General features: G+C 38.3%; 1 protein-coding gene across 1 annotated transcript in view; it reads right to left on the bottom strand.

Moving 5' to 3' along the window:
* Positions 1-15429, bottom strand: part of GLIPR1L2 (GLIPR1 like 2) — a 45767-nt gene that overhangs the window by 5857 nt on the left and 24481 nt on the right. The window contains exons 4-6 of the mRNA XM_059081730.2: positions 4520-4605; positions 2354-2380; positions 2063-2271 (exon numbers count right to left, since the gene is read on the bottom strand). Coding sequence (XP_058937713.2) covers positions 2063-2271; positions 2354-2380; positions 4520-4605 — 322 coding nt within the window. The remainder of the gene's footprint in view (positions 1-2062; positions 2272-2353; positions 2381-4519; positions 4606-15429) is intronic.

Genomic DNA, 15429 nt, shown 5'->3' with positions numbered 1-15429 from the left:
TGGACCAGATCATTCTTTGTTGTGAGGGCTGTCCTGTGTACTTCAGGATGTTTAGCAGCATTTCTGACCTCTACCCACTAGAAAACAGCAGCACCTTCCTGGTTGTGGCAATCAAAAATGTTCCCAAACACTGCCAAATGTCATTGGTGGAGAGGTGGCAAAATTGCCCCCAGTTAAGAACCACTGGCCTATAGCAATCATATTCCATGAAATCACCAGAGAACATGGCGAAGAATAGATGTAGAGGGGTAGGAGTCAGATTACAGATACAGAGCAAGGTTTGTCGCAGTGGGAACAGAACATGGTATGGTGAGGAATTTATGCTTATAAATGCATCAGAATGTTCGGAAAGTAATTTGTTCTCAGTCCTAGATTGAACCATTTGGCAAATGCAAAATCAGTTTTCTCAGTTTAAAAGTGGAAGCAATACCAACTCCACAGAGTTCTTTGAGTATTAAATAATTATGTGAAAGCAATTCAGAAGTTATGAAATGACACACAAATATAGGATAATAATAATAAATAAAATCACTGTAGAGAACCAGCCCTTTTCTCTATCTCAGGCTTTTTCTCAGGAGGCTGGGTAGAAAAGAGGCTGACTTCATGGAAATTTTATATATCTATATCTATATCTATATCTAATCTATCTCAGAGCTCTTGAAAAACAAAACAAAGCAAGTGAAAACAAACAAACCAAAAAACCAGAAACTATCAAATACAAGAGGATAGTTCATTGCTTTTTAATATAATTCTCATGTTGTCCCATTTAAGAACAGGCTCTTGATATAATACAGTTAATAAACATCAAGTTTATACCATTTGATGTATTTTGCTTATGTTATGCATTTTTACTCAGTTCATTTATTAGTACTACAAGTGGTAAGCAGTTAATTTATATTACTAATTTATGAACTTTTACTATAGATATTGAATAACTATAAGTAAATAACTATTAAATATTTTTTATTTTATAACATAAATTTGGAAGCAGCCATATTGCTCAATCACAAATAATTAAACTTTTGACATTTATTAGCCCTTGGTGTCAACGAATTGTATAGCCTAGTAAAGAATTACAGCAAGGCTTTAATGAAATATTGAACATGAAGTAGAAATAATAAATTTGTCTCCTAACAGCATGTACAAATACCACTTAAGCCATTCCAAAAAACATATACTACAAAGATAAATAATGGTATTAGAAGCTTTGATAACACATGGAAAATATCACCACCATCATCACCACCAATAACAACTGTGATAGGAATGATAAAAACAACAAAATCAAAAGTTATCAAACAGTTGTCCTGAACTTGGAATGGTCCTAAGCACCTTACATGTATAATCTTATTTAATACTCAAGAATTTTTTAACCCATTTAAAAATACTTAAAACACAGAGATAGAATCATATTTAGAAAGTGGAAATTTCATTCTTTATCAGAATAACCTTGAAATCTTAAGATTAATTAGACTGGTCAAATCTTTTAGTAGTTCTGTCATCGCATCTTTATTTGTTCTTAGTGTCCAAGAACTTGCCTTACAGTACTTACTATAAAATACATGTTTTTTGTTTGTTTGTTTCTTTGTTTTTCAAATTTAAATTTGTTGAATAAATATGGGAAAGAGAAGGGAATAAAAGGTGTTGCAATTGTGGTTTGTGCATATTCTTTTTTGTTAAGCTCAGTGGGTTTTTTTTTCAGTGTTTATTATTATTATTTTTTGCCTTTTTTGTATTACATTTTTGTTCTATGATAGTGGTAAATCTTACCCCTTCACCTCCTCCTCCACCTTTTCCTCTTCCTCTATCTTCTTTTTTCCTGTCCTCCTCCTCTTCCTCCTCCTCCTCCCCCCTCCTCCTCCTCCTCCCCCCCATTCTCCTCCTCTTCCTCCCCCTCCTCCTCTTCCTCCTCCCCCTCTTCCTCCTCCTCCTTCCCCTCCTCTTCTTCCTCCTCCCCCTCCTCTTCCTCCCCCTCCTCCTCCTCCTCCTCCCCCTCCTCCTCCCCCTCTCCCTCCCCTTCCTCCTCCTCCTCCTCCTCCTCCTCCTTTTCCTCTTTCTCTACCTTTTCTTCCTCCTTTGTGGGCCCAGTTACCTCAGGGATAAAAACCATCTCTTCTTCCAATAATATATTTGGAAAATGAGACTGTATTATGAAAACAATTATGGCACTTAGTGAAAAACACAGCATTCTCAGAAATAAAATAAGTATGCACAGTGGATCACACACAATTGGCCGGGGTACTTCCCATCTTGGATACCAAAATCGGTAATCTGTAAATAAAGAAGTAATTGAAAGCTGGATTTCACATAAAGTAGTGAAATCGTTCAAGAAATAAAGGACAACAATACATACATATGGCTTGGTCACGATCTGTGTTACCTAGAAAGAAAAAGAAAGTTCATAAAGTTACATAAAATTTCTTCTTTTTTTAGAATATAAGATATGTTTCTCAACAATAATAATATCATTCTCCTAGTTTTCAGGCACCATGCTCTCATCTTTGATGTCTCCCCTTCAACCAGTAGCCAATTGTAAAGTACAACATATTTTCTTTTAGTAAAAGTCCTCCATGGGCTTCCCTGGTGGCGCAGTGGTTGGGAGTCCGCCTGCCGATGCAGGGGACGCGGGTTCGTGCCCCGGTCCGGGAGGATCCCGCGTGCCGCGGAGCGGCTGGGCCCGTGAGCCATGGCCGCTGGGCCTGGGCGTCCGGAGCCTGTGCTCTGCAGCGGGAGAGGCCGCAACAGTGAGAGGCCCGCGTACTGAAAAAAAAAAAAAAAAAAAAAAAAAAGTCCTCCTCGTCTACCAGAGAGAGCACGGAAGTATAGGAGGAAGAGGTGTGGATTCTAGTATTAATTCTATCTCTAAATCCTGTCAACTTATATAAGCCACTCCACTCCTGCCTTTCAAAGATTGTTCCATCTTCGACATTCTAGAATTCTACATCTCTCTTTTAAAAAAATTGAAGTATATTTAATTTACAATGTCCTGTTATAACATCTCTTATTTTTATCTCTCTTCTCCCCACTTCCCCCCAAGATCATTCAAAATTAATTTTCTGAATCTACTCATTTTATTCATTTAATTCTTATTTTCAGAAGCTTTCAGTTGCTCTTCATTTCCTAGATGGCAAGGTTAACTACAGAGCCTGGTATTCCTTGTTTTTGCTATCTAGCCCAATGCTATCATAATACTTTTCAGGAAATAAATTTCCCTTCCTCTGCTCACCTGGGCAGAGAAGGTCAAACAATCATTCCCAGATTCCACTAGAAAGGAGAGTGGGAGAATAAATGCAGTCTCACCCATAAAGAGCCCAATGTCAACCAGGGCTTTGTCTTGCAATGATGGTTCCCTTAGAGGAAAATTTAGAAATCACTCCTCAGGCACCTTGGAGATGAACTGACCTTCTGGTGAACCTTTGAAGTTATTTTAAATGATACACTATGTCAGGCTTCTCCTTCCCACCCCATGTGGATTCTATCCTCACTTTTCTTGGACTCTGACACCACATAGTGAGCCACTCCCGCATGGACATCCGTTTACCCTGATCTTATACCCCAAGCCTGACTTCATGCAGGTAAACTCACCTCATTCCATGAGGGCTCTAACTTTCCATACAAGGCCATACCATGTAGACACTGTTCTCACCCTACTTAGGCTCTTTCCCCATGCCTACCACATCATGTATGTATCCCTTGTCTTCTTGCTTAGGTTCTAACATGTCACATCTGGATGCCCTCTGTGTGGATGCCTACCTCTTTCTGACCTACCCAATGGCTTTAGGTCTGGATATTTTCAGGAAGAGAAAGAAAAGGCAAAGAGGAAGAGCAAGGTTTTGCATCTTGATTCAAATGAAGCAAGGGAAGAAATGTTATGGTGGAGTCACTCCAGCAGTGGCATTATAATGAAATTGTTCACTAGTTTCTTTGACATAAAAGCCTAATATGCCCCTTACTTACTGTCTGACTTTATCCCCTACCACATTCCTCTAAGCATCATATATTCCAGATGTAGTTATACTTTTGGATTATATGCTCTCATGTTTAGAAAAACTAAAAGAAAAATTTAATAAAACATATTTTCTACTTTTATCTTTTGAATGTTTAGGGGAAAAATGAAAATAAAAGGCTATTAAATATTTGCTACTTTACTTCTTTCCTCTTTCTGAATGCTCTGGAATATCCTATCCTTTAGAGCAGTCACTCTCAAACAGGCTGCTATTTCAGGAATTAACTGAGAAGCTTTTTCAGGGCATAACTGTTAGTTCTCTTTCCTTCTTTCAGAGTCTAGTATGTACTTAGGGGCAGGAATAATAGTAAGAGAGGGCAGAAGAGGTTGTGTAGTTTAAAAAAATCTAAAAATGATACTGTTTGATACCACCTTTGATAATATAACAATACCATTCTGAACAAAGGAACAATATTAACATGACAATGAAAGACTAGTGTTCACCACTTCTTTTTCTTGTCATCCAATGCATTATGGAATTTTTTCATGTTTCAGTTATTTTCTTTATCTTACTGCATAGAAAATCTGTGCATCTGTCATAGCTGCTACATCGAGAACACATTAATCCTTGTTGATAAGGACTTCTTGACAGAGCTCCTCTACAAAAAAGCAGAAAACATTTTGTTAGAAAAAGTCTCAAATTTTATGTTATTTAAATAATATGGTTAACCAATTTTTAGTTAATTTATAAAGGCAATTTAATTTAAAAAATGGACTTAAGGGAGTACTTAAATTGGAGATGTAACCTTCCCCCTCTTTTTTCCCCCCAGAAATACTGTCTTCTGAAACTAATTCCCATTAATTTTAAAGTATTGTAATTTAAATATGAGGGAGTTTTAAAGCTTCTTTCATTTTATTTTGTATCAAAAGATATTTTTGAGTGAGAAGAGGGTCATTAATTGTGGTTATTTAAACATGATTGCTTATTTACTCAGTGTATATTTGCAAGCTATAAAAACAAACATTAGGCATTTAGGTCCCTGGTTAGGCCACTCTGGGCCATCTAGAAGAATGGCCAAACCTTAGAAATACATATTCAAAAACGTGAATATCAAATTTCTGAGTCACATCTTATCAGAAGTTTTTGATGATACCCAATAAGGTATCTGATACCCTCAAATGGCAAGCTTTCAAGTACATCAAGGATATAGAGATATCTATTGTTATTTGCATATCATATATCATTCTCTATTTCACTGTTCCACAATCAAACCATTTCAAGAAGGAAATGAATTTTGTATGGATCCCAGCCAGAATACTAGCCGTCAAGAAATCCAAGAATTGATCCAATCACCTTTACCTAATACCATAGTCTACTTTTACTGCCTTAATTCTTTATCACTGAAACAGATGCCTCCAACACAAAAGCAGAGCTTATACTGTTCCAAAATCCCTGGGGTGGGGGACCTCTGTTCTTGTACCTAAGCAAAAAGCTACTCACTATACAGACTGCCTTTAAAACCTGGAGCAAGCAACCTAAGTGTCCATCAACAGATGATTGTATAAAGAAGATGTGGCACATGTATACAATGGAATATTACTCAGCCATAGAAAGGAACGAAATTGAGTTATTTGTAGTGAGGTGAATGGACCTAGAATCTGTCATACAGAGTGAAGTAAGTCAGAAAGAGAAAAACAAATACTGTATGCTAACACATATATATGGAATTTTAAAATGCAGTACTGATGAACCTAGTGGCAGGGCAGGAATAAAGATGCAGACATAGAGAACAGACTTGAGGGCACAGGGGTAAAGGGGAAGCTGGGATGAAGTGAGAGAGTAGCACTGACGTATATATACTACCAAATGTAAAATGGATGGCTAGTTAGAAGCTGCTGCATAGCATGGGGAGATTAGCTCGGTGCTTTGTGACCACGTAGAGGGGTGGGATAGGGAGGGTGGGAGGGAGGTGCAAGAAGGAGGGGATATGAGGATATATGTATACATATAGCTGATTTACTTTGTTATACAGCAGCAACTCACACACCATTGTAAAGCATTTATACTCCAATAAAGATGTGAAAGAAAAAACCCCCAAAACCTGGAGCATAGGCCAATCATCCCATGACTATAATGTCTGATAACCATGGCCTGGAATAACTCTGGAAAGGCAAATAAATATGTAAATAAATACATCAATTAATCAAAATAAATAAATTCACATTGTGCTAGAATACAATGGGCCCTCCTTTTCAGAGATATGAATATTATAAAACTGTTTATATTAGGTAGCCAGAAATGGCAAGCTAATACTCTCTCATGTTAATCTTCCTGTTGTTCTGAGTTTCTAAAAAGTTTAACCTAAAGCAACTTGAGTCTGAATCTACAGTACAAGTCCACAACTGCAATTGGAATTATTGTGCTGGATTAGGAGGAAACAACAGATAAATATCTACAAACTAGCAAAATCCATTGAAATTTCATAGCTGCCCTGGTGGTGCCTGAAGAAATAGATTATATTCTCCGTCTTTAGGCATTTGCCTTTTCCGAGAAGCAGCCCAGGGGTTCGCTGAGACCAAGTCCTGACTCTGAACATTGTCCTCTGGAACTTTTCTTAGACTTGCATCTGGCCATATCTTCAGTATATTGCCACCTATAGGATATGTGTCCAGGCCCTAGATAAGGACGTGTCACCTGGGTAGCCCAATCGGTAAAACTATTCCCATGCCCAACCCAAAGTCCATTAGAAAACCATTATTCAAATTTTATAATAGATCTACATTGTTCCAGAATGCGAACACAATTCTGGTGGTGATGGAAACGTTTATTGCCTGTCACTTTGCTCATGAAGGAGATAATCCAGCTCCATGGATTGACAATCTAGAAATTACAATTTGTAGATGGATTCTTCTCTTCAAAGTTCTCCATGTGCAGACTCATATAGTCTGTATATTGTCCATGGAACAATGGCCAGAGTACATCAAATAGATATTGATTTTTCCATATTATACAACCAGAATAACTAGGCCACCTACAGTAACTCTTTTCACTTTTACTACATTCATATGGCACTGAGAAATATCACAGTGCTGGCTTCTGGTTCATATCCTAACATCTAAAGATTTCTTAAGTAGACTTAAAGAATCTATCCCAATAAGCTAGAGAAAAATACAATGCAATAAGCAGCAAAGATTATCTTTTAGAGATTCTATCTGGCTCTTCTTCTGATTCATCTAATATATTTGTCTTTGCCCAAAACTCCATGACTACTTCTTGGACCTATTCAAGGTCAAGGAAGGCATGGATCCTGTTGTTTTCTGCCTCAAATTATCCCTGTATATGCAAAGCTACCTCACTTTATATCACTTTCTGTGAAAATCAGTTGGTCACATCTCCTCCCTTCACTTCCACATCTTGCACCTAAAGGACCAGGGAACACAGTTAAACACCTATAAAGCTCCTTGAGGCTGATGTTATGTAGTTGTACCATCCTCTAATCCTCCCCAAGATACCATCTACCTTCTGATCATGCCTCCTTATTCACTTTGGTAGCTAGTTCACCATTTTGCTTTTTAGTCAAAATTGTGCCATTGTCTACAAATTTGGGACCTAGAGGATTACAATATGCTAATGGTAATTCATCCAATAACTTGGTCTCTATGTTATTGGATGTCTTCACCATCATAAAACTTCCTAATGTTCCATAATTGTCACTTTTGTAGCCACATTCTACATCTTGTTATCTCCTAAATCTGCTCTACTTCTGAACTCACAAAATCACACATTCCACTCATTGACTGCAACCTCCTGTCCTTTCAGGTTGCTAACTCAGTTACTCCCGTCACCCTTGTCCATTAATTTCACTGGTTCCACAGTGTACTTTCTCTCCTATTTTTCTCCCTATCCATCGTGTTGTCTTTTCTCAATCCAGGTTAGGTCCATCACTTTGCATGTTCTCTACCTAAAATCCTGAAACTCGCTTGCACTATTTTCCTTTACATCCACCTGACAAAACCCCAGTGTTGGAAAAAGTGAAGGAATCTTACTGTCTGCATGTTCCATGCCTGCTTCAGGGCTGCTGGGTGCTGCTGGAGGAAAATCATTAAACTAGGTGGAGAATATCTCTATCATTCTCTATTCAGCTTCTGCTCTCATGTTCCATAATAACTATTTCATATCTTCCCAGTTCTCAAACTTCCAGCTTCACTGTCTCTCCCTTTATTCTCAGGACATGATCTATTCTACTTTACAGAGAATCATAACAGCTATCAGACTGGAACTCAAGAAATTTTCTGTCACTAAATATGACAAATATACCTACCCTTTCTCTCCTTCCTTTCTAATACAACTGAAGAACTGCTCCTCATTCTTTCTAAGGCTAATCTCTCTCTCTCTCTCTTTTTTTTAAGTTCAAAAGTCATATAATTAATTGTTTGCACTTTTTTTGTTGTTGGTCCTACATTTTTTTAAACATCTTTATTGGAGTATATAATTGCTTTACAATGGTGTGTTAGTTTCTGCTGTATAACAAAGAGAAACAGCTATACGTATACATATATCCCGATATCTCCTCCCTCTTATGTCTCCCTCCCACCCTCCGTATCCCACCCCTCTAGGTGGTCACAGGGCACTGAGCTGATCTCCCTGTGCTATGCGGCTGCTTCCCACTAGCTATCTATTTTACATTTGATAGTGTATATATGTCCATGCACTCTCTCTCTTCGTCCCAGCTTACCCTTCTCCCTACCCGTGTCCTCAAGTCCATTCTCTAGTAGGTCTGCATCTTTATTCCTGTCCTGCCCCTAGGTTCTTCAGAACCATTTTTTCTTTTTTTTTTTTTTGGATTCCATATATATGTGTTAGCATATGGTATTTGTTTTTCTCTTTCTGACTTACTTCACTCTGTATGACAGACTCTAGGTCCATCCACCTCACTACAAATAACTCAATTTCATTTCTTTTTATGGCTGAGTAATATTCCACTGTATATATGTGCCACATCTTCTTTATCCATTCATCTGTCGATGGGCACTTAGGTTGCTTCCATGTCCTGGCTATTGTAAATAGTGCTGCAATGAATATTGTGGTACATGAGTCTTTTTGAGTTATCATTTTCTCAGGGTATATGCCCAGTAGTGGGATTGCTGGGTTGTATGGTGGTTCTAGTTTTAATTTTTTAAGGAACCTCCATACTGTTCTCCATAGTGGCTCTATCAATTTACATTCCCACCAACAGTGCAAGAGGGTTCCCTTTTCTCCAGACCCTCTCCAGCATTTATTGTTTGTAGATTTTTTGATGATGGCCATTCTGACTGGTGTGAGTTGATACCTCATTGTAGTTTTGATATGCATTTCTCTAATGATTAGTGATGCTGAGCATCCTTTCATGTGTTTGTTGGCAATCTGTATATCTTCTTTGGAGAAATGTCTGTTTAGGTCTTCTGCCCATTTTTGGATTGGGTTGTTTGTTTTTTTGATATTGAGCTGCATGAACTGTTTGTATATTTTGGAGATTAATCCTTTGTCAGTTGCTTCGTTTGCAAATATTTTCTCCCATTCTGAGGGTTGTCTTTTTGTCTTGTTTACGGTTTCCTTTGCTGTGCAAAAGCTTTTAAATTTCATTAGGTCCCATTTGTTTATTTTTGTTTCCATTTCTCTAGGACGTGGGTCAAAAAGGATCTTGCTGTGATTTATGTCATAGAGTGTTCTGCCTATGTTTTCCTCTAAGAGTTTGATAGTGTCTGGCCTTACATTTAGGTCTTTAATCCATTTTGAGTTTATTTTTGTGTATGGTGTTAGGGAATGTTCTAGTTTCATTCATTTACACGTAGCTGTCCAGTTTTCCCAGCACCACTTATAGAAGAGGCTGTCTTTTCTCCATTGTATATTTTTGCCTCCTTTATCAAAGATAAGGTGACCATATGTGCATGGGTTTATCTCTGGGCTTTCTATCCTATTCCATTGGGGGGACCTTCAAGATGGCGGAGGAGTAAGACGTGGAGATCCCCCTCCTCCCCACAAATACATCAGAAATACATCTACAAGTGGAGCAACTCCTACAGAACACCTGCTGAACGCTGGCAGAAGACCTCAGACTTCCCAAAAGGCAAGAAACTCCCCACATACGTTGGTAGGGCAAAAAAAAAGAAAAAACAGACGAAAGAATAGGGATGGGACCTGCACCACTGGGAGGGAGCTGTGAAGGAGGAAAAGTTTCCACACACTGGGAAGCCCCTTCACTGGAGGAGACGGGGTGGGGGTGGGGGGTAGGCAGCGGGTTGGGGGGGAGCTTCGGAGCCACAGAGAAGAGCGCAGCAACAGGGGTGCGGAGAGCAAAGCGGAGAGATTCCCGCACAGAGGATCGGTGCCGACCGGCACTCACCAGCCCGAGCGGCTTGTCTGCTCACCCTCCAGGGCGGGCGGAGGCTGGGAGCTGAGGCTCGGGCTTCGGAGGTCGGATCCCAGGGAGAGGACTGGGGTTAGTGGCGTGAACACAGCCTTAAGGGAGCTAGTAGGCCACAGCCTGCTGGGAGAGAGTCCGGGAAAAAGTCTGGACCTGCCTAAGAGACAAGAGACCATTGTTTCCTGGTGCGCAAGGAGAGGGGATTCAGAGCACCGCCTAAATGAGCTCCAGAGATGGGCACGAGACGCGGCTATCTATCAGCGTGGACCCCAGAGACGGGCATGAGACGCTAAGGCTGCTGCTGCCTCCACCAAGTAGCCTGTGTGCGAGCACAGGTCACTCTCCACACCTCCCCTCCCGGGAGCCTGTGCAGCTCGTCACTGCCAGGGTCCCGGGATCCAGGGACAACTTCCCCGGGAGAGCGCACGGCGCGCCTCAGGCTGGTGCAACTTCATGCTGGGCTCCGCCGCCGCAGGCTCGCCCCGCATCCGTACCCCTGCATCCCCCCCAGCCTGAGTGAGCCAGAGCCCCTGAAGCAGCTGCTCCTTTAACCCCGTCCTGTCTGAGCGAAGAACAGACGCCCTGAGGCGACCTACACGCAGAGGTGGGGCCAAATCCAAAGCTGAACCCCGGGAGCTGTGCGAACAAAGAAGAGAAAGGGAAATCTCTCCCAGCAGCCTCAGGAGCAGCGGATTAAATCGCCGCAATCAACTTGAGGTACCCTGCATCTGTGGAATATCTGAATAGACAACAAATCATCCCAAATTGAGGAGGTGGACTTTGGGAGCAATGATATATATATATATATATATATTTTTTTTTTTTTTTCCTTTTCCTCTTTTTGTGAGTGTGTATGTGTATTCTGTGTGAGATTTTGTCTGTATAGCTTTGCTTTTACCATTTGTCCTACGGTTCTGCTTTTTTTTTTTAAGTATAGTTTTTTTTAGCATTAAGCTCTTTTAAACCCTTCCTTTTTCTCTTTTAAAGCCTTCTGTTTTCTCAGGGACTTGTATCTTTACATATACGCTGCCTTTATTCTTTATAAAGAATTACTTTTATTCTGTATTAGATCCTTCATGTCAATACTTAAATATGCTCACATCTTCCCCATTTTAAAAACAAAACAAAATAACAACAACAACAAAACAGTTCTCAATTCATTCCAACCTGGCATCAGTTTCCTCTACTCCATAGAAACAGTTTTCCTATGTTTATTAATGAACTTCGCTTTAGATCTGATATTTTTAAGTCCTGACTTTGCTTGACATCTTGGAATTTGAAATTTTGGACAAGTTTTTCCTTTTAAAAATATTCTTTCCCCACACCTTCCCTGATACCATACTCTTCTGCTTTTTCTTCTACCTGTCTGGCCACTCTTCTTAGGTCTCCCACTTATCTTCCACTAACTGCCCTTAAATGTGGGCATGACATTCCACAGGTCCTTTTCTCTTCTCATTCCATACTCTCTTGCTAAGCTGTCTCGTCTATTCCCATGATTTAAATTACCCTATGTTTCCTGGCACTCCAAATATTTCTTCTATGCCATTCCTCACTTACGAGCTTCTGACCTAAATAACCACCTGCTTACTAAACATCTCAAAGGGAGTATTTCACAGCCAACTCAAATTCATTATGTACAAAATGGAACTCATTATCTTCCCTCCCTAAATGTTCAGTGTTCCCCTTTGCAGTTAATGCCAATACTATTCATGCCTGATCATAAGTTTGAGAATCTTCCTTGACTACTTCCTCTCTCTGATTACTTAATACAATGACCTGCAAATCTTGTTATTTATACCTTCTGGAAATGTCTTAAATATGTCTCCAATCTCAATCCAGACATCCCTTGCTGATGTAAAAGATAAACAAAAGTAACACATATATATTATTTATAAGTATATGATAGAAAGGAGGAAGCAGAAAAGGGCACCTTTAAAGGGGAAAAAATGTCTCCATCCTCCACTTTCCATCTGTTTCTGCAGAGATAACATCTGTTAACAGCTTCTTATGATTCCTTCCAGAAGAAAGTTTTTCATAAAAATTCTCAGTACTTACATGCTTGTGATAGAGACTGCTAGCTGTCAATCTAAGTATCTCTTGAAATACTGAAATAACAGTATTTTAGCTTGGCACATTAATGGCTAGTCTCAGTACATTTCCCAACCTCTCCTGCAACTTAGATGTGGCCATGAGATTAATTTTATATCCAATGGAATGGCAGTAGCAGTGATGTGCACCACTCCCCACCTGGCACTCATGCTGCCAACATGTTTCTTTTCCCTTACTATGAGCTTGAGCTAGTTTATGTCTGTGGCCTGGATTTGATCATGCGGACAAAGACACTGCCCCCAGTGGATGGTGAAGAAACAAAATAGGAGCAACCTGGGTCTTTGAATGACTAATGGAGCACAGCTACCCACCAAACTGAAATTTCCCACTTTTATCTTGAATCACTACATTTTTTGGTAATAGTAACTGTTATAACAAAAAGACCCGTTCTTACTTATTGTTTTTTATCTTACTTGTTCACCTAACGAGTGAGACCTTTCCATACTGGTACATAGAAAAGTACACCAGTTTTTTCAATGGTTACACAATAATGTACAGTAAACTAATTGCTTAGTCCCCTATTACTGGAGTCGTTGGTTTTTTAAATTTCAGTTTCATGCTATTAAAACATGCTCCAAAGTGTATCCTTGTATGTATATCTTGGCCAACTTTCATGAAGATATTACTAAGATAAAACCCTGATAAGGAGATTACAAGATCAAATGGTAAGTATATTTTAAATTTTGTTACACTGCCAAACCCAGAAAGACTGTACCAATTTATTGCCCTATCACAAATGCAGAGTATCAATTAAGCTTTTCTATATTCTCAAATGGATGAGTGGAAAGTGATCATTTATTTTTGTTTTTACCTGAATTACTTCAATTATGAGTGAGACTTAATATGTTTTCATACGATTCATGGCCATTTTCTTTTCTTTTTAGTAAATGACCTCTTCATATCTTCTGCATGTTATTCTCTTGGGTTGTTTCTCTTTTTCTTTTTGATTTGTATGAATTTTTTGTAAATTAAGGGGACTGTCTCTGCCATATATTCCACACATACATTTTCCAGTATATCAATTTTTCTTTGGCTATTATCTATAGTATTTCTTTAGTCTTTAATTAGTTTGAAATTTTTGTAAAATCAGATACATACTTTTTGGATTTTAATGTTCTGCTTGGTCAGGCTCTTCGTCAACACCTCTCCATTTTGGCTAGGGCCAAACTGCAGCTCTGTCTTCTCAGCACTGTGCAGATTCTGAAATCTCTGTGCAGGTCTTCAGCCTGCAAGTAACTGTTCCTATCTAATCCTTCCAGAATCTTGCTTTGAGGAGTGCAGCTTAGGAGCTGCCCAAGGACTTGCAGAGAACTTGTACACAGACTTTTGGGGGTCCTTCTCTGCAGCCCGCTCCTCTTTGGGATCCTGTCCTAAATCCTAGACTACTTAACATCAATCAACACTGATATCTCCTTTGCCCAGAAAATACACAATCTTTGCTTGCTTTGGCTATGGTTTGTACAATAGGATGCTCACAGAGAGAAAACCAAGGCAAATATAGGGTTCCCACTGAGTTCTTTTATATTTGCAAGGATCATAGCCCTGTACTGGTTGTTTTCTAATGCCTAAAAACAGTTATTTTATATGTTTTGTCCAGTCTTTATAGTTACTTTAAGCAGGGGGCTAATTCTTATACCAGCTTACATAATGTCCAGAAGCAAAGTGGATCAAATATTTAAATGTTAAAAAAAAAAAAAAAGAATCGTTAGAAGAAAATGTGAGATAATAATATCTGGGGAAGGCTTGTCTAAGTATGATACAAACCTCAAAACCCATGAAAAAAGTATTGATACATTTTTTTCTACAATGAAACAAAATAATTCTATTTGGCAAAAATAAATTGCATTATAAATAACGTCAAAAGTTAAACATAAAACTAGAAAATATTTGTAAATTATATTACATTAAAAGAGCTAATTTCTTGTACATAAGACACTCCTACAAGTTAAAAAAAAAAAAAGTCCAACAACTTATGAGAAAAACAGTAAATGTGCAGGAACCCTCAGGTCCCAGTAAATGAAATCCAAAAATTCTAAAATATAAAAAATAATACTTAAACTCATGAAAAATAGAAGATGAAAATTAAATATATACATAACTCATAGTAGTAAATAGAAAAATATTTGAATATATGTTATCTTAGCAAGGGAGTTTAAGTATAGCCCCCCTTATATGCTGATGTTAAAAAAAGTTGTAATAGAAAAACTGGCGTGACTATGGTGAATAGATATTTAGTAATATCTATGCAAATTAAAAGTACACATTCTCTTTGACCTAGGGTTTTCATGACTATATGTTTATATTATAGCTACTAACTCATGTCAGAATTACATATCTAACTGGATAATTACTGCTTGAAATAAAATTAATAAAATAGCCTAAACGTCCATCAGAAGGAGAGCATTATTCAAATTAATTTTTGTACATCCACTAAAAAAAAACCCTGTGAAATTCTTAAAAAGAATCTGGAAACTCTTCACGTACTCAAATGGAAAGACTTCCAGTTCATATCAAGTAAAAAAATTAAGGGACATCACAAGAAACGTAGTGTGCTCCTGTTTGAATTATGGAAATGCACTCATTTGTGCACCCAGACACACATACACAAAGATAGATATACTTTTCTATATGCACAGAATATATCCTTTAGGATAAAATTTTGGAGACAGTAGCTGAAAGACAAGGATGGGAACATTATTTTCTCCTTGGATAGATTTTTCCAACATGAATATGTATCAAGTACTAAATATGATTTATTAAATGACCTAAAATTACAATACATAGAAAGCAATGAGAAAGAGACTATGTCATACGAGATCCTAAGTTCTAGTAAAAATAGTAACCAAAGGAAAATATATAACTGTAAATATCTTCACTATTAAGTAGGATTAAAGATAAATGAATGAAGTATATTTTGATAAAAACAGCAACATATAACAGCCCCTTTCCCTAAAAAGTACTTGGAAGATT

This window comes from Kogia breviceps, chromosome 12, assembly GCF_026419965.1.
Source record: "Kogia breviceps isolate mKogBre1 chromosome 12, mKogBre1 haplotype 1, whole genome shotgun sequence".
In the NCBI taxonomy this organism is placed as follows: domain Eukaryota; kingdom Metazoa; phylum Chordata; class Mammalia; order Artiodactyla; family Physeteridae; genus Kogia; species Kogia breviceps.
Note: the sequence above shows the minus strand (reverse complement) of the source record. Positions and strands in the feature narration are given on the sequence as shown.